General features: G+C 39.2%; 1 protein-coding gene across 1 annotated transcript in view; it reads left to right on the top strand.

The window, feature by feature from the left end:
- The window catches only part of Parp14 (poly(ADP-ribose) polymerase family member 14), a 47985-nt gene extending 30830 nt beyond the window's left edge, over positions 1 to 17155 (top strand). Inside the window, exons 10-17 of the mRNA XM_076867468.2 lie at positions 1151 to 1300; positions 1615 to 1677; positions 1975 to 2142; positions 6487 to 6693; positions 6776 to 7375; positions 9237 to 9370; positions 15947 to 16121; positions 16667 to 17155. Coding sequence (XP_076723583.2) covers positions 1151 to 1300; positions 1615 to 1677; positions 1975 to 2142; positions 6487 to 6693; positions 6776 to 7375; positions 9237 to 9370; positions 15947 to 16121; positions 16667 to 16953 — 1784 coding nt within the window. The 3' untranslated portion in view covers positions 16954 to 17155. The remainder of the gene's footprint in view (positions 1 to 1150; positions 1301 to 1614; positions 1678 to 1974; positions 2143 to 6486; positions 6694 to 6775; positions 7376 to 9236; positions 9371 to 15946; positions 16122 to 16666) is intronic.
- Positions 17156 to 18510: the final 1355 nt, after the last annotated feature.

Genomic DNA, 18510 nt, shown 5'->3' with positions numbered 1-18510 from the left:
ATTTATTGTTTTTATCTTCAAAAGTTGGTCATTTTTTCTGGTTCTTTATATGACAAGCAATTTTGGAATGTAGACTGGACCTTTGGAATATTATGTTGTGAGACTTGGGTCCTATTGAAGTCTGAAGAGTGGTGGTGATTTTTCTTGTTTAATGGGCAGTAAGTCAGGTTCATTCTGCGAGTTCTGTCTCACCTTCTGAGTGGGCAAGGTTCTAAGGTCAAAGTTAAAGACTTAGCTGGGCTGTCTTGGGCTTGCCCCACACCGGCAGCTCTGGGGGAGCTCAGGACTTATTCCAGTTCATGTCTAGGATCAGGTGATCCCCTTCTCCAGTGTTCACCTTTCTATGATTCCCTTCTACTCTCTGGCTTGCGGAGCCCATTTTTGAGGTCCTCTGGCCACAGGGACAGGGATCGCTCAGAGTTCAGTTTACCTGTTACGTTGCCTCACAGTTCTTCATCACCAGGGTTGCCCTTGGGCAAAGTGGAGAGAGAAAAGAAAAATGTTCCATACAAACATTGTGCCTTACCTATGTGAGTGTATACGGACATTTTTATTCAGAACACAGGGGACCCCTTTTCTCTAATTCTTTTGGCCACACTTTTTAGAACGTCTCTCAGAGTTGTAGCTCTCTGCGGTGCCAATGTGCAGTTCTGCAACTGGGGTCACTTTGAGCAAGTACCCGGATTAAAACTGTGTGTGTGTGTGTGACAGCACACACATGTGTAAAAACAGAGGATTCCCTCCCATAGCCTTCAGCCCACAAAGACCCTTTCCCCAATCCTTTGACTGCAAAGACAAGGATTGTGTGAGAGGATTTTGCTGCCCATTATACAGTTCTTTTTACTCTAGGGGAGAAAAAAAGAAACATTTAAAAATGAAACCAAATGTGAAAATCTCCCCTGTACAGATTGCTTCTACATGTTTTCACCCCCTTGCCTAGTCTGCCTGCTGTTTACTTTTTAGAGTTCTCAACTGGTGGCTTTTTGTGTCTGTCCTAAGTTTTTCATTGTAATTGTGAGAGACACAGATCCTTAGAAGGCTAAGTTCACCTTGGTCAAACCCAGAGCTATGTTTGTCCTCTATTTTCTAATCTTTTTCGAGAAACAGTTCATGCTGACTTGGTTATTGACTCTACCTTTTTTCTTTGTAGGTTTCTATGGGACTATCTCCAGCCCTGATTTAGGAGTGCATGAAATGCAGATTGGCCCCATCCTTTTCCAGGTGGCCTCTGGAGATATCACCAAAGAGGCAGCAGATGTGATTGTAAATTCAACAACAAATACATTTAATCTCAAAGCAGGTACTTCACTAGTATGGTTTTCACTAGTGTAATTATTGACCTGGTAGATCCTATGAAGGAAGGTTTCTGTAGCCAAGCTGGTTTTGATAACTTTGGCTTATTGATATTAATGTTTTAAAAAATTATTTTGACAAGTGTTCTTATAATTGGCAACAGTTATTTTATGAGTTTTTCTTCCTCTTATCAGCAATACCTAGGTTATAGTATTTCTTTGAAAATGAGGAATGTGTTCAGATAATAAGCTGATCTTTCTGATCCAAATGCACTGTCACGATTTTATTCATATTTGTTACCATCTTGATTTTCTTGTGTAGGTGTCTCCAAAGCAATTCTAGAATGTGCAGGACAAAATGTGGAGGCAGAATGTTCTCGCATAGGTAAGGCAAAATGCTATCTTCTGGTCCCAAATTATGAGAAACAGCCTGAATAGGGAAGGCTTTGAAGAGCTGAGGAATGACTTGGGATTGGGAAGACAACACATTAGTCTTAAAAATCATACAGTTTACTAAAGAATTCAAATGGGTAGAATAGGAGAAGTAAAAAAATAATCTCACAGAAAGAGAAATTAAGCCACAATTTCATCAAAGAGGGTTTCTTATTTTTGCTTACTAAACAAAGAGTAGCTTCAACATCTAATTTTGTATCTTTTTTTTTTCTTCATCTGTGTTTCCCAGCTCAACAAGGCAAAAATGAGTATATAATTACAGAAGGTGGATTACTGAGGTGCAAGAATATCATTCATGTTGTTGGTGGAAATGATATCAAGAAATCCGTTTCCTGTGTTTTGCAAGAGTGTGAGAAACGGAATTACTCATCCATTTGCCTCCCAGCCATTGGGACAGGTGTGTAGCCACTGGCTATCAATGCTGAATCCCACAGCGTCCAGTTTCCCTTAGGTCTGGTGCTGAGTGTGAATGTGGGTGATACACAACGCATCTGAGGAACAGCAGTGACAGTTAATCTAGGAGTGGATAGATTCCTCATCCCAAGGCAGTGAGTTAGGGAATGAGCAAAGCCTGGGGGTGGTTTAAGAAGAAAGAATGAGCTGGGTGCCATGGCATGTGCTTATAGTCGGGCTACTAGGGAGGCTGAAGCAGGAGGCTCACTTGAGCCCAGGAGTTCGAGGCCAGTGTGGGCAACTTAGACCCCCATCTCAAAAAATAAATAAGAAAGATAGGAAGAAAGAAAGGAGGGAGGGCAGGAGGGAGGAAGAAAAGAAAGAGGAAAAAATGAAAAAAGAAAAGAATTGAAGAGAATGTGGGATGTCAGAGAGAAAGGAAGGGAAAGGGAGGAAGAAGAAAAGGAGGTGAGTGGAAGGAAAGATTTTCCCTCAGGCTGTTTCATCAGCTCTCTCTTTATTGACTCCCTGCGTATCCTCCATTGTTTCATCTTTAACTTCCTCTTCTGTCCCCTCCACGTGGACCACATCTGTGTAGCTGCTTCCATCTGGCTCATCTGACCTCTGGGTGAGCACCTGCAGCCCTCCACTCAGTGGTTGCCTGTGTCTGCTGGCCTTGAACCTCTGTACAGAAGCCTCTCGGTCAGCAGAACCCTGGGTCAGAAACTCAATGCTACACCTTCCTTTTTCCTGCCAACTTCTTTTGAGTTTCTTATTTTCCTCAACCTGTGCAATGACTGGTGGTTCTTTATAGATAAGCATAGTGCTTTGGGTTTTTTATCATTAGTGAACTGAAGCTCTTCAAGCTCTTCCCCCAGGAATCAGAGTCATGTTAGGAATTTCTGCTTGGTCTCCCTTAGAGAGCAGGCCAGGAGTGGCACCTACTCTCAGGCTGGACATCTCAGAGGATGGTGTCTGACGGGTCCCAGTGAGCGAGCACTGAGCATTTCAGCATTCTGTTGCTGAAAATCTAAGTTTGAGTGTTTTAACTGGCTCCAGGCTCTCCAAAAGTTTATTCTCAATAATTTTAATCATCCTTGTCATTTTCTGGGCCTTCTTCTAAACTTTTGATCCATATCTTTCTTTCTGTAATTCTATGCCATTGCTCATAAAGTTCCTAAAAGGCATTTCATGTCTGCTTTACTACTTTTATTTCTAAAATTATAATTTATGATCCTTATATGTTTTTGTTCTCCAGTGATATCATCCATTCCTGGAAGATTAGCCAACATCTCATCAATCAATCAATCAATCAATCATCTATCTGTCAGTCTTTGGCAAACGCCCACCAATGGCTCTCCAGTCTCTGTCTTCATCTTTATTTCCCTGTGATATCTAATCTTGTGTTTCCACCTTAAGTTACTTTGGGATAATAAAGCAGCAGCTCAGTTGTGGCACAGATCTTCCCTGGGTAGAGTTAAAAGAAGAAACAAGGAAAGGTGGACATTTTAGTATTGTGTAAATATATACACATATTGCAGTATTTCTTAGTTACTGCCAACCTGTTGTTTCTTCTGCTGACCTGGTTGCATTACTGGTCTGAACAAATAAATCAGGGTTGGCAGGTTCTTCTTGCTTGTTTTCTTTGGCTGTCTTCTTCACCACCTGAGCTGGTCTTTGGACCCCCAGATGGGAAGAGTCATGGTTGGGACCATTAATGTCACCCCAAAAGCTCATGCCCCGAAAGCATTAGACAATGAAGGAATATTCAAAAGTGTAATGATTAGATTATTAGAGTTATAATCTCATTGCTGCATTAATCCACAAGATGGATTAATAATTTGAGTGAACTACTGGGTGCCAACTATAGGGAGGTTGTGGGTAGTGGAGGAAATTGGTCACTGGGTGTATGCCCCTGGACAACAGCTTGTCCCTGGCTCCTCTCTTGTCTCTCTCTCTGCTTCTTGCCAACCGTGAACTGAGCACTTTCCTCCACCACACCTTTCTACCATAATGTTCTGCCTCATCTTGGTCCCAGAGCAGTGGAGTCAGCCAACTATGAACTGAACCTGTGAAACTGTAACCCCCAAATAAACTTTTCCTCTGCTAAGTTTTTCTGATGAGGCCTTTTGACCACAGTGACTGGGAGCGTCCACCTTAGTGATGTTTATGAGTTGCCCTGGGACTGTGATCAAGACAGCTTCCTGCAGGGAAGGCCTTCTCCCTATTCCTTATAGACACCTGCATAAGGGGAGGGAATGGCTGATCAAAAACACCTGAGAGTCAGTGCAAACTCCAAATTCCCATTCATTGTCTTCCCCCTCAATCCTGCCTTCCCCCTTAAATCCCCAGGTGTGTGAAAAGCTTTACTTTCCATCTGGAATCCTTGACTCCTTGTCACTCTTATGCTCATTAGATGGCTAATTAGTTTAAATATATGTGCCAGACACAGTCGATAGAAAGATGACTAAGAGTCCAGTCCACAGGAGCACCTAGCCTGGTGGTAAATGAGTTAGGTAAATGAACACCTGCAGTACAACGTGACCCATGATATGGTGAAGGTATGTGGGGGAAAAAGAGAGGAAGGGAAGGGTCAAGGACAAACTCTGCTGGTCATAGTCCTCCTGATTTGGCTTCCTAAATATCTCCTCGTTCCTATACCCTACTCTTCATTATGGCCTCTTGTCTTTCTTAGTTCAGCACTTGTGTTTCGCCTAAAGTCTTATATTAGTTTCCTACCTAGAGCTGGATTCCCCACTCCAGTGCCTTCTCTATCCCCTCCAGATTTATCTTTCTCAAAAATTGGTGTGCTTCCCTGTCCAGGCCAGGCTGAACATACCATTCCCTTGTGACATAGTTCTATCTGGCATAAGTTTTCCAAACTTCCCCCATTGTTTATTCCACATATCACACACATTCTCTGTGTCCTAATAAGTGGCTAGCTGAATATCTATCCTGTTATGGGACATGGTAGATGTTTATTGAGAGTGAATGAATGAAATTCTTCCAAGTACCACGTGAAAACCACAGCTTTTAATGGAGTTTCCTTCTGTCCCTGATCATTTCATTTAAAAAGCTGAAAAAACTATCTTGATTAATTTTACATAGGGATTGTCCACATTGCCAGAATTGTCTACATTGTCAAGTCAAAGAGGTCTACTCTCATTTTCTGTGATGGTGGTAGACCCCATCATTAGGGATAATCCAAATCGGCTCCCTAATCAGTCATACCAGGCTGGTGACATTTTTACATTGTCTACTATGCGACCTGGCCAGCTGACATTCACATGGACCACCTCCGTAAGCTGAAAGGAACTTTTCATGATCTTACCTAGGCAGTGGCTTTCATAACTTGAGAAAAACAATATGGAGCATGCTGAAAACAGGAATGGATCTGATTACTGGGCTACCTTGAACTCTGGTGGTTAAGGAGGAAAAAACACTTCTGTGTGTGGGAGAAAAGACTTCCTGGAGGCTTAGGATAACTTGGGTGCAAAGAATTGTAGATTATGACTATTAGCTGACAGTTCTGGGTGTCATACAAAATTATCTTAGTTGAAATCGATTCCCCCAAAGAAAAATAAAAATGGGGACAGATATTATGGAAATCAAAGGGAGATCAGTAGAGGAAAGCAATCAAGGAGGAGGGGAGGAGAGTGCTGGGGAATGATATTGGCCAAATTATATTGTTATATTGTGTGCATGTACAAATATATGACAACAAATCCCAGAATTATGTACAACTATAATGTACCAATAAGACAATGTGGAAAAAAATTACACATTAAAAAATAAAATAAAATCAGGTCCCCAAAAATATCTGTGAAAATATGGACACATGCACAAAATCAAGTGATGACTGAGTAAAAAAGAACATTTTTTCTCTCTAAAGAGTGTGTTGGTTCAACATATATTAGCATCTTCTGCTTTTTATGGATCCTTTGAATCCACTAGTGAACCAAAAAGAAAAGTTCTCAGGGACAGAACTTTGTACTCTGTAACAGGACACAGTGATCTGGGATCAGCAGAACAGGTCAGATAGAAATGTCAGAAACCAGAAGTTAGGTTTCAGGATCCCTGTTCCTTACTCGGTTGTTGGCTTCCTTGACATCCTGGGAGGAAAAACTCCCCATTGCATCCAGGATTTCAAAAGTGTTTGCAGATGTATTATTAGAACAGTTCAACGTCGTGACCCATGATATGGTGAAGGTATGTGGGTGGCAAAAATTGGATGAACAGTTGGGGAGTGGGCATTTATTCTGTGAGATTTGTAATGCCTAATTTATTCCTGAGCTTTTTTTTTGGACTTTTTTCCCTGCTAGTCATTTTTTGTTATTTGCTTTTCCAGGACAAGCCCAACAAAACCCAGATACGGTTGCTGAAGGCACAATGGATGCCATTGAAGACTTCGTCCAGAAAGGATCCGTCCAGTCTGTGAAAAAAGTGAAAGTTGTTATCCTTCTGCCCCACATCCTGGATGTGTTTTATGCCTGCATGAAAAAAAGAGAAGGATCTCAGGCTGCCCCCCAGAAGTCTATGATGTCTAAATTTGCCTGTGAGTTGTTCATTTCTACTTCATATGTAATTCCTTATATTGCCATCACATGAGAAATAGCTAATCTTCCTTTTCTCTTTAGCATTTTTGGGCTTTTCAAAGCAATCTCCCAAAAAACGGAATCCCTTGGTTTTGGAAAAGAAAACAGAATTGGTAGTTTTCCAGGTGTGTGGTGAAAATATAAACAATGTGGACAAAACTATCTCCTGGCTACAAGAACTGATTAAAAAGGAGCAGTGTTCTTACAAGAGTGAAGATGAGTGTATCAAAGACTTTGATGAAAAGGAGTACCAGAAACTGAATGAGCTACTGAAGACTTTAAATATTACCATTTCCCTGAACCAGAAGAGACCTTTAATTGAGGTTTTGGGAATTAGCAGAGATGTGCTACAGGCTCGAAATGAAATTGAGGAAATGATCAAGAGCATTCGATTGGCCAAAGAAAAGGAAACCCGGGCAGATTGCATCAGTGACTTTATAGAATGGCAATATGATGACAACAACGTTTTTGTTCCTTTTGACAAAATGACCAGTCTGCAATTGGAGGATGCAAGGAGAGCAAAGATTAAGAATGTTGTTGTCAAAATTAATAATCAGAACTACACAGTGAACCTGAACACATACATTGCCACAAATCCACATGGACACAGTGTAACTATTCAGCGCCTCACAAAATCTGAAGGTGAGTTAGATTTTTATGCTTGTCATCTGTCATTTTAAACCTACTTTGGGCTTAACCCTATTTGGATATGTATAAAATTTTCAAGTAGATGAAACTCCAGTAACCCTAATGGAATAAACGAAAAGACTTGGTCTCTGAGCTTAAAGAGTTTACTCTTTGGCCAGGGACACACAGCATGGACATGACCCCACAGTCTGAGAATGACCATCTTAATGATACTAATAGCCAAACCTTGCATTTGTTCCTGTCTCTGGTTTATGAGCTTCCCCAGAGCCAGCTCTGCTGGGGAGGTAATGGAAGGGAAGAAAATAGGCCCCAAGAGAAAGTGGCCCAAGATTTTCTAGAGGGGAAAAAACAGGACAGAATGGTCAGAGGGGGCCTCTCTGTGTCCCTGGTGACCCTGGGAGCATCCTAATTCTATTCCCAGAAGTCATCTCTGCCCTGAGCAGCAGTTTCCTTGACACACATCAGGAAGCCACCCACGGATCCTGAGACTGGATTTGCTCCCCAAGAAGGGAATGCCTGTCCCATGTAAACCCCATCCCTGCCCTCGACACATAAGTTGCCCAGTGGAAAGCAGTAACTTGGCTTCCCATACACTATGTTCATCTCTTGTGAGATGAGTATGAATGAATTCCAGGGATCCTGAGCACACTGGGGAAATGACGTGACCAGTCATGTGCAGTAGGCAGGATAGGAGGGAGGTCTGCCACCACAACCTGCCAAATGGCAAAATGTACCCCACACTGACCTCTTAAGGACATGGTGAAAAACAATGAGAAAATAGATGTGGAGTACACTGTGGTGATGGCAAGGAGGGGTTCTGGCAAATTCTATGCATAAGCAAAAGAATAGTAACTATTTCAGACACGTAGGAAAATAATGTGTTGTTTAATTGTGCCAGAGTAGAGGCTGAATAGAAGCTAAAGATGTGGTACAGTGCACCAGTGGTTCTCCCATCTTAGCATGATCAGAACTTAAGAGGAAGAGTCGGGGGCTTCACCCCTGGAGACCTTATTCAACAGGTGTGAGGTTTCTGTTTTGTTTGGTGTCGTGGATCAAACCCATTATGCAGGCTCAGCAATGTTTTATCGCTGAGCTGAATCCTAGCCTCTTTGGTTGGTTTGTTTGTTATTTTTTGTATGTACTTAGGTACTAGGAATTGAACCCAGGGGTGCTACCACTGAGCTACATCCCGAGGCCTTTTTCATTTTTTTTTTTTAAATTTGAAACAGTTTCTCTCTAATTGCCTGGGCTGGCCTGAACCTGGGATCCTGTTGTCTCAGCCTCCTGAGTTGCTGGGATTATAGGTGCGCCACTGTGCCTGGCCCCTTTTCTTTTCTTTCCTTTTTTTTTTTTTTTAAAAAAAAAAAAAAACCTTTATTGTATTTATTTATTTTTATGTGGTGCTGAGGATCAAACCCAGTGTCTCACACATGCCAGGCAGGCACTTTACCACTGAGCCACAACTACAGCCCTTTTTTTTTCTTTTTTTTTTTAATGTATTTTTTAGTTGTAGTTGGACATGTGTCTGTGAAAATATGGAAACATGCACAAATTCATTTTTTTTTTTAATGTGGTGCTGAGGATTGAACCCAGCACCTTGCATGTGCTAGGCGAGCACTCTACCGCTAAGCCCCAGCCCCAGCCCCAGCCCCTCTTCTGTTCTTTTTAATAATAAGAATTCAGTTGGTTCTGATATTGATTGTCTATGATCCACACTTGGAAAAAAATATCCTAGGAAGATAAGGAAATGGAATCATGGAATTAGGAGATTGTAACACAAGAGCACAGATGATACTCAGTTAATTCAAAGCATACCAAGCATGTGCAGCAGAACCCTCAAATGTCTGCTTTGCAGTTGAAATCCCTGAGTACTGGAGTGACATGAAGCAGCAGAATTGGTGTGCGGTGGAGCTGCAGCCAAGTGATCCAGAATACACTACTGTGGCAAGCAAGTTTAACCAGACCTGCTCACAGTTTGTCATAGAGAAGGTAAGTCCACTGCTGACATCATATCTCTTGATGGCGGAGATAACTGATATCATGGCCTTGTCTAAATGCATTTTTATTCATTTTCTATTGCATTTTTTAACCAGAATTAGAATATTTATGGTAATTAGATTCTAGATTCTATTTATGGCACCACAATTACTAAAATTTAAAGTCTCGTGTCAGTTGTTACAACACAATCTTAGACGACAATCCCATGTTAGAATATTAAAGATACATCATATTTACTTTGTGAAGCAAGTTAATAAAATTTAATGATATGGCTTCAAAGTTGGATTTGATAACTAGCAAACATGAGATAGTGATGCATGGAGGGTCCTCACTCAGCATTCTGCTCTTTTGCTCCTGTGTTCACAGGTCAGAGGGTGCTAACTGCCTTGATGAACTCTGTAGCCTTTTCCCTATTCTTCTCAATTATTTTGGCATCTTCTGTGTTTAAACATTATTAATACTGACTTTTGAAATGATGTTCCTATCTAACTTATGTGAAAAGATATTTGACTTTTTTCTCCCTCTTTAACTAATTTCCCTCTCATTGTAAGTGTCTGTTTTTCTCACAGTTTGGTCTTCTGTCTCTGTATCTTGCCGGGGAAATTTTTACCCCTCTTGCGTTCAGCCATTCTTTCAATCTTGATAATTCCTAAATCAACACCACCAAACTGTATCTTTTACTCAAGTTTCTAGAACTTACTCAAGTGGCCTTGAATGTGTAACTGCTAAATCAACTTTTCTAAATCTAACTCATCATCTATTACTTCGATGTTCTCTTCCTTCCCCATTTTTGTCCTTGATTCCACCATTTGCTGGGAAAATCAGAGATCTTTGATTACCTTCCATTCATCTGTAATAATGAGACTGCCAATAAGGCTTTCATTTTTTTTTCTTTGCAAATTTTCTTTACTGCCTGCCATCATTCTGTTTATTCATGTAGTTAAACACATGATGATTCAAAAAGATCTCCAGTGTCCTACAAAGATATATACTATACCTTTAGATAAAATAAACAGATGAAGAAAAAATGGATAAAGAGAGAAAGAAGGTAGAGAAAATAAGATAATACCTAAATATTGCCAGGTCACAATATAACACAAGGTCTTAGACATTTGTACATTTGTCCCTGAGTTTCCTAGTTTCCTAGTGGACAAAGCCAAGAAGTAAATACCTAGTAGTTACAAGACTCATAACATCCACAATAAAAGAATAAACCTTCTGATGATGAGACTCATAGCTTTTCACAATTCTGAGACTGACTCCTGAGAGATTTATCCGGTGGTTCAAGTATTGGAGAATATCCTTAACATCATCTTCATGATAAATTCAATATCAAATTTATATCACTTTTTCTTAAACCTCCTTTAATGTAAACAGGTTGAACAAAACTGATGCCTGATTGAATGAAAACAATTCTATGAGGAACCAAGACAATGGGATTCAAGTGTGTAGCTATTTGATGGTCTAGTTCTGAGATAACAAAGTGTCATTCCAAATGCCAGTTACAGAAAACTGGTAGTGGCTGACTGGTCCATTTAACGAGATGCCAAATTCAGATGAGCTGGGAATGTGCTAATTGATGAGCAACATCTGTAGTAGGCCTGGGAGGCCTGCCGTGGGTGGACAGACCTCATCAGAGAAATGAATCCAATAATGTTTAAATAAAATCTTATGTGAAATCCCATTGTAAGAACCAGGAAATCCTAGTGTATGAACCCAATAAAAGCTGAAGTAGGTAGTACTTATGACACCTCTGTGTTGTTCCTGGTAGTAAGAAAACACCAACATAAAAAATTGCTGGCCTGTCATCTTGCATTACTGTTATGTCTTATGATTAAGACTTTTTAATGTCCACAAACCTTGTACTTAGATTTAACCATTTTACACATTTGCATTTGAAAGTTAAGTTATGGACATCATGACACTCTAAATAATTTAGTACATATTTTTTAAGAACAAAGACATTCTCTAAATTACAAAATACCATTATACTATGTAAGAAAATTACCATTAATGCACTAATATCCAGTATAGACACCATATTCGAAATTCTCCAATTGCTTAACGAATCTTTTTTATTCCTATTTCCCTGCTGTACCAACTTTGGTTATACACTATATTTGGTCATTATATTTTCCTCATATTTTCTAATATAGAATCGTACTCCTGCATTTTTTAAAATAATTTTTTCATGACATCAAATTTTTGAAGAGTTTAAGCCAATTGTGTTGTAGAGTGTCTCACATTCTGGACTTAATATCTTGGTATTTTGGAAAAAATTCCAACCAATTTTCTTATAGATTCTAGGTTTGTCTGATTCATCATAGAGTCATTTAATTTATTTCTGTATACTCTTTATTTCTGGTAAACTGAGAATTAGATTTAAAGGTTGAAGTAAATTCAGATCAACATTTTTATAATACTTCATAGGTGATATTTCACATCAGGAGTTTCATATGGTAAGTTTGTCCCACTGTTAATGATGCTAATATTAATGATGATGTTGTTCCCAACCATCTTTTATCCATTGGTTTTAACACCGACTGACCATTCTTGCCTGAATCCATTGTGTCTACAAGATGACGTTCTAATGCTGGCATTCCTTTTGTATTTCTTATCTGGCTGTTTTTAAAAGAATAAGTTTTCTTCCCTCATGCTTTTAAAAAAGGTTATTACATTGTATTTAATCAGAGTGATTATTCCTTTAGATGTAAAAATCATCCTATGTGCGGCTGGTAGGAAATTGGCTTCCATGTCTTTTCCCCTTACACTTGGAACATTTCTTCACTTCCTGGCATAAGGTCACTCATGCCTACCTTGTGCTCTCTCTGTCTCAGGCTTGGAATCAGTTGTTTCCCTAAAAATCCTGATTTCATGTAGTGGGGAACGGCAGTAAGAAAGCAGAGTTGTGTGCTGAGTGAGCTCACTGCTACTGAGGTGTTGTGATTCCAGGTCCTTTCGTTTCTAAAGCTAAGAAAATCATGAGCTCAAATTTATGTTTTCTGTTAAAATTTAATATTATAGACTTTTTCTTAAAATATTTTTATTTGTTTTAATTGGTTATACATGACAGTAGAATGCACTTATGCATTTTGATATATCATACATAGATGGGATATAATTTCTCATTTTTATGAGTGTACCTGTTGCAGAATCATATTGGTCATGTTGTCACATATATGCATACAGTAATAATGTCTGTCTTATTCTACTATCTTTCCTATCCCCACATTCTCTCCCTCCCCTCCCATAACTTCCCTCTATCTAAGGTAATGCTGTTCTTCCCTAGTGCCCCCCTGTAAATTAGCATCTGCATATTAGAGAAAGCATTCAGCCTTTGGTTTTGTGGAATTGGCTTATTTCGCTAAGCATGATATTCTCCAGCTCTAACCAGTTATACCACACCTTGATATTTATCCACTGGCAAATGCCATAATTTCACTCTTCTTTAAAGCTGAGTAATATTCCATTGAGTATATATACCACATTTTCTTTATCCATTCATCTATTGTAGAACACCTAGCTTGGTTCCACAGTCTAGCTATTGTGAATTGAGCTGCTACAAACATTGATGTGGCTGTGTCACTATAGTATGCTGATTTTAAGTCCTTTGGGTATAAACCAAGGAGTGGGATAGCTGGTCAAATGGTGGTTCCATTCCCAATTTTCTGAGGAATCTCTGCACTGCTTTCCATAGTGGTTGCACCAATTTGCAGTCCCACCAGCCATGTATGAGAGTACCCTTTTCACCATATCCTTGCCAACATTTATTGTTACCTGTATTCTTGATGATTGCCATTCTGACAGGAGTGAGTTGAAATTTTAGAGTAGTTCTGATTTGCATTTCTCTAATTGCTTGAGATGTTGAACACTTTTTCATATATTTGTTGATCAATTGTATTTCCTTTTCTGTGAAGTGTCTGTTCAGTTCCTCAGCCCATTGGTTGGTTGGATTATATGCTCATATATGAACATATGACCAGTGTAACTCCACATCATGTTCAACCACAAGAATGGGATCAAAATTGTAATGGATTACACACCATGTATGTATGTCAAAATGCTCTCTACTGTCATGTACATCTAAAAGCAACAAATAAAAATAATCTAATATGCTGCTTTAATATATTAAAATAATAGATGAAGTGTCACTAGATTAAAAATGTATGTTTTTCTAGAAAGAAGGCAATTACTGTCATAAAAATATAGTGTTAGAAAAATTATTATAGCTGTAAAGTATGTGATATGCCTATCTGTGACACAGTTAATTTTAAAAATATCACCAAGCATATAAATCATAAGAATAAAATGCCGAACAATAAAAAAAAAAAAACTACCCTCAGATTCCATGTAACTTCAGTTAGATTGGCAATCATCAAGAATAAAAGTAACAACAAATGCCTGTGAGGATACAGGGGAAAAGGAACTCTTGTACACTATTGGTGGGAATGTAACCGTATGGCCACCATGGAAATCACTATGGAGGTTCCTCAAAAGAGTAGGAATAGAATCACCATATAATCCAGTTATAGCCCACTTGATATTTATCCAAAAGAATTAAAGTCAGTATACTCTAGAGATACATTCATAACTATTTTATAGCAGCACAATTCACAACAGCGAAATTATGGAATCAGTTTAGGTGTTTGTCAATACCTATTTATGAATGAATAAAGAAAACATGTCTTATATACACAATGAAGTCTTCTTCCGCCATAAAAAATGAAATTGTATCCTTTACAAGAAAATGGAACAGGAGAGCATCATGTTTAGCAAAATGTGCCAGATTCAGAAAGTCAAGCATTGTGTTTCCTTTCGAAGCTACAGGAAAAAAGAGAAAAAAGGCGATGTTATGAAAATAGAAGGAAGATCAGTAGGGTAGAGAAGTGGCATTAGGGAGAGGGAGGAAGGGGAAGGGGAGGTACTGGGGAAAGAAATTGCAAATTATGTTATGTGCTTGCACTAATATGCCACAGTGACTCCACTACTCTGTACAATTATTATGCATGAATAAAACATTTTAAAAAAGAAAATTTGGTTAATAACATTAATTTTGTTTTATATTATAAATATGATACCAAAATTATTAGCAAAATTAAAATAGCAAGACCAACTTTCTTTGGTTAGTTTTAGAATGTTTCATCTTTTTCCAGTCTTTGTCTTTTTTTTTTTTTTTTTTTTTTTGTATTTTTTTAGTTGTAGTGGACACAAAACCTTTATTTATTTTTATGTGGTGCTGAGGATCAAACCCAGGGCCTCGCACGTGCTAGGCGAGTGCTCTACCACTGAGCCCCAGCCCTAGCCCGGCCAGTCTTTGTCTTTTAACCCTTTTATAGTTATATATTAGCTCATATATTTAAAATGTGTCTCTTAGTAGCAGCATATGTGTTTTGTCTTTATCTTTTAAGTAGAGTACTTAATCTGTTTATTGCATTTAATGTGTTTACTGATGTTTGGGTTTAAATATTTCACTTTAATATTTTAAAAATAATTTTTATAACTTTATTTTATTTCTTTATTTTTTATGTGGTGCTGAGGACCAAATCCAGTGCCTCACACATGCTAGGAAGGTCTCTACCACTGAGCCACAACCCAGCCCTTAAATATTTTTATCAAATCTCTTCCTTGCTCTTTTTGTCCCTTTCTGACTTCTTTTCGGTTAATCGTTGCTGTTATTCTATTTTCTCCCCCTATTAGATTGTTGGTTGTGTGTCCTATTATAATTCTTTCCTTAATTACTCTGGAAATTACAATGTATATCCTTGGTTTATGAAACTTTAATGTAGTGTATTTATTATTTTTTTTTTTAGACAATGCAGCCATTTTTTAAACCCTATTTACCCCTGTCTGACTTTTTTGCTGCTCTTAACATTGACCAACATATTTGCCCTTTCCTCCTTGTGCTCTTCAATACTTCCTTCATTTCTATGCTTCCGACTGGGATCATTTTCTATACTTTCTCTAATATTGATCTAGTTGTGGTGGATTATCTACAGTTTTGGTCTGCAATGATTTTATTTTGCCTTCCGTCTTTGAAGGATAATTTTTGCTGGGTATGGAATTCTGAATTGGCAATCATGTGTTTCAGGTACTTTGAAAAAATTATTCCACCATGTTCTGACTTTATTGCTTCACTCTGTACTAGATACTCTACTGTTCTTCCCACAGTTACAACATGGCTAGGTCAGTCAGTATCCCAGGAGGGCTGGGGCATCAAGAGGCAAAGGGATGGAGCAAGGTTATTGGACAGGGCAATAGAAGCCGTTATTGGATGCACATAAATAGCAGTTACCGGAGAGACTGGATCATCAGATTTCTATCATGAGTACTTAAGATCCTAAATAGTTTGCTTTTATGTGTCTGTAGCAGATGTTAAAAAACAAACCAACATTCATCCCAATTTCTGTTTTTATGAAACTGGATCTGAAAAGATTTCCAGGCAGAAAGTTGTCATTTTCTGTTGAGTGTAATTTTTATTTATGAAAAATAGTGATCATGTTTCATTGGCTGTATACTTAGCAAGTGCCCTTGGCACTGGCAGAATAATTTTTTTTCATTAATTTGTAGATTGAAAGGATCCAGAATCCAGATCTCTGGAATAGCTACCAGGCAAAGAAAAAAACCATGGATGCCAAGAATGGCCAGGTACAAAATGAGAGGCTACTCTTCCACGGAACAGATGGTGGCTCTGTGCTACATGTCAATGGAAATGGCTTCAACCGCAGTTATGCTGGAAAGAATGGTAAGAAGTGAGGGATCTGCCTGTTCCAGAGGAGGTGTCAGCCATGAGAACCCAAGCTGACTAGGGACAATGTGGATTTACTTATTTTCCCCATGGTTGGTGACCAGGTTGCAGACAAAGTTTTAGGGTAGGACTTACTGTATTCCATCCTAAAGGGACTCACTGGCCCTACGAGGTGGACAATTTGATTTTTAAAAACGAAACACACATGGATCCAGGCGCCTTGGTACACGCCTGTAATCCTAGTGGCTTGGTAGGCTGAGGCAGGAGGATTGTGAGTTCAAAGCCAGCCTCAGCAATTTAGCAAGGTCCTAAGTAACTCAGTGAGACCCTGTCTCTAAATAAAATACAAAAAGGGCTGGGGATGTGACTCAGTGATTAAGAGACCCTGGGTTCAATCTCTGGTACCAAAAAAGAAAAAAAAAACCACACAAAATATTTAAACTGAACATTTTTTTTTTTACATTATTTGACATAGTGGACCAACATGTCAAATTCTATACTAAATTGAAATTCTTAAACGTATTTTGTTTTTCTCTTCACAGCTGTAGCATATGGAAAGGGAACCTATTTTGCTGTTCATGCCAGTTATTCTGCCAATAGCATTTACTCCAGACCAGATGTGAATGGGAAAAAGCATATGTATTATGTGCGAGTACTTACTGGAATCTACACCCGCGGACACAGTTCATTAATTGTGCCTCCTTCAAAGAATACGCAAAATCCGACGGACCTGTATGACTCTGTCACGGATAATGAACAAAGTCCAAGTATATTTGTAGTATTTTATGACTATCAGGCATACCCAGAGTACCTCATTACTTTTAGATAACATTTTGGGTTCTTTCTCAAAAGCCATTGTTCATTTATACCTATCTAGTTGTAAAAACAAGTATCTGATTTTTAAAAACCTCTTAACAGCTTTTTCCAAGATCAAAATATCCTTCTGTGGCACTGAAAACTTCTCAGCTTCTCTTTCATGATGGAGATGAATGATGTTGAGAGCAAATAAATTTGAGAATTTGGGTGGACAACTATGTGTCCACAGGTATGGACATCAAATCCATGGGAAAGGAACAGGTTTATATATTCAAGGAGAGACTTATAGTCTCACAGACAGTAGACACAACCATACAATTCCAGCTGCCACTAGCAGGAGGACACAGCTGGAATCATGTCAGGGTGCTACAGTGCTCTAGGAAGTATGGTGTGACTAAGTGCTGGGGCTGCTGTCTTCCTTGGGGGCCGGCATGATGTCTTATTCATGTTTTTGTCCTTGGAGTGTGGTCTGTATCTGAGGTGTAATGGATGTTCCATAAGTGTTTGATCAACCAATCTGGAATGAAAAAGCCTTCTTAGATCCTACCCAAAGTAGGAGCCATCTCATCAGTATCCTTGACCTATATTGCCTTTTCTTCAAATTGAACAGATTCCACTACAGGGAACTTCTTCCTTCTCAAACCAGCCCATCCCATGTGGGAGCTTGAGCTAGGGCTCTGACTACAGTGTGCTTGCACTCTGCACAAATGGGCACAGGTGAATTGCATCTCATGGAGTTGTGCAGCCCAGAAGCCACTCTACCTGCCAAACCCTGAACCTAAGTTTGCCTTCTTACCATATCTACTCCCTGGTATTGACACTGTTCCATGAAAACAATGGGACAGTCTTCAGTGGATGCCCTCCTATGCAGCTAAGAAGGATGGACTCTCAGGTTACTACACAGTGTATTTCCCTTGGCAGCCTCGCTTTTGACAGTTTTAAAGCCATGTGTATAAATAAGCCAAAGGAATTAAGCAGTCATTTTGCTAATTTGATAACTCAATATCTATTGGATGGTCGAGTTGGTTTTTATTTAACTTCCTCAGATAAATTTCAGATTCAAACACCATTTGTTGAGAACGTAGGTCAAATTAGATAGTACATTAGGTGCTTTCACATACATTATTTTATTCCTACAAACAATCATGTGAGTTAAGAGTTATATTTTAAGGCTGAGGAAACATGTTCAGATTGCAAGAAGCCTCTTTGCCTGAGGTCACCTAGGCAGGAACCTCGAGAGCCAGCCACTGAGTCTTGGTGCCTCAGCACCCTTTGCTCTTCTTCCCACCACAGAACATGGTCTCTAAATTAATGCCATCGATTTGGGAATATCCCACATAATCTTTGAAATACATAATTCCTTAGCTTTTTCCCTTCTGGCTTTGGTTTTCCATTACATCTCCTTATTCGAAGTTCTGTAGGCCAAGAAGCCAGAACCAACGCTGATGGGAAGCCAGTGCAGATGGCACACCTGGATGCTGGGATGGCGGGAGGATAGAGTCGCTCTTCTGAGGCTACAGGGAGCAACACCAGACCTTCCTTCCAGTGGAGGAGGGTGAGGAGGCCACAG

The sequence above is a fragment of the Callospermophilus lateralis genome, chromosome 10, assembly GCF_048772815.1.
Source record: "Callospermophilus lateralis isolate mCalLat2 chromosome 10, mCalLat2.hap1, whole genome shotgun sequence".
Lineage (NCBI taxonomy): Eukaryota > Metazoa > Chordata > Mammalia > Rodentia > Sciuridae > Callospermophilus > Callospermophilus lateralis.
The sequence above is the reverse complement of the archived record's forward strand: the minus strand, read 5'-3'. Positions and strand labels throughout refer to the sequence as shown.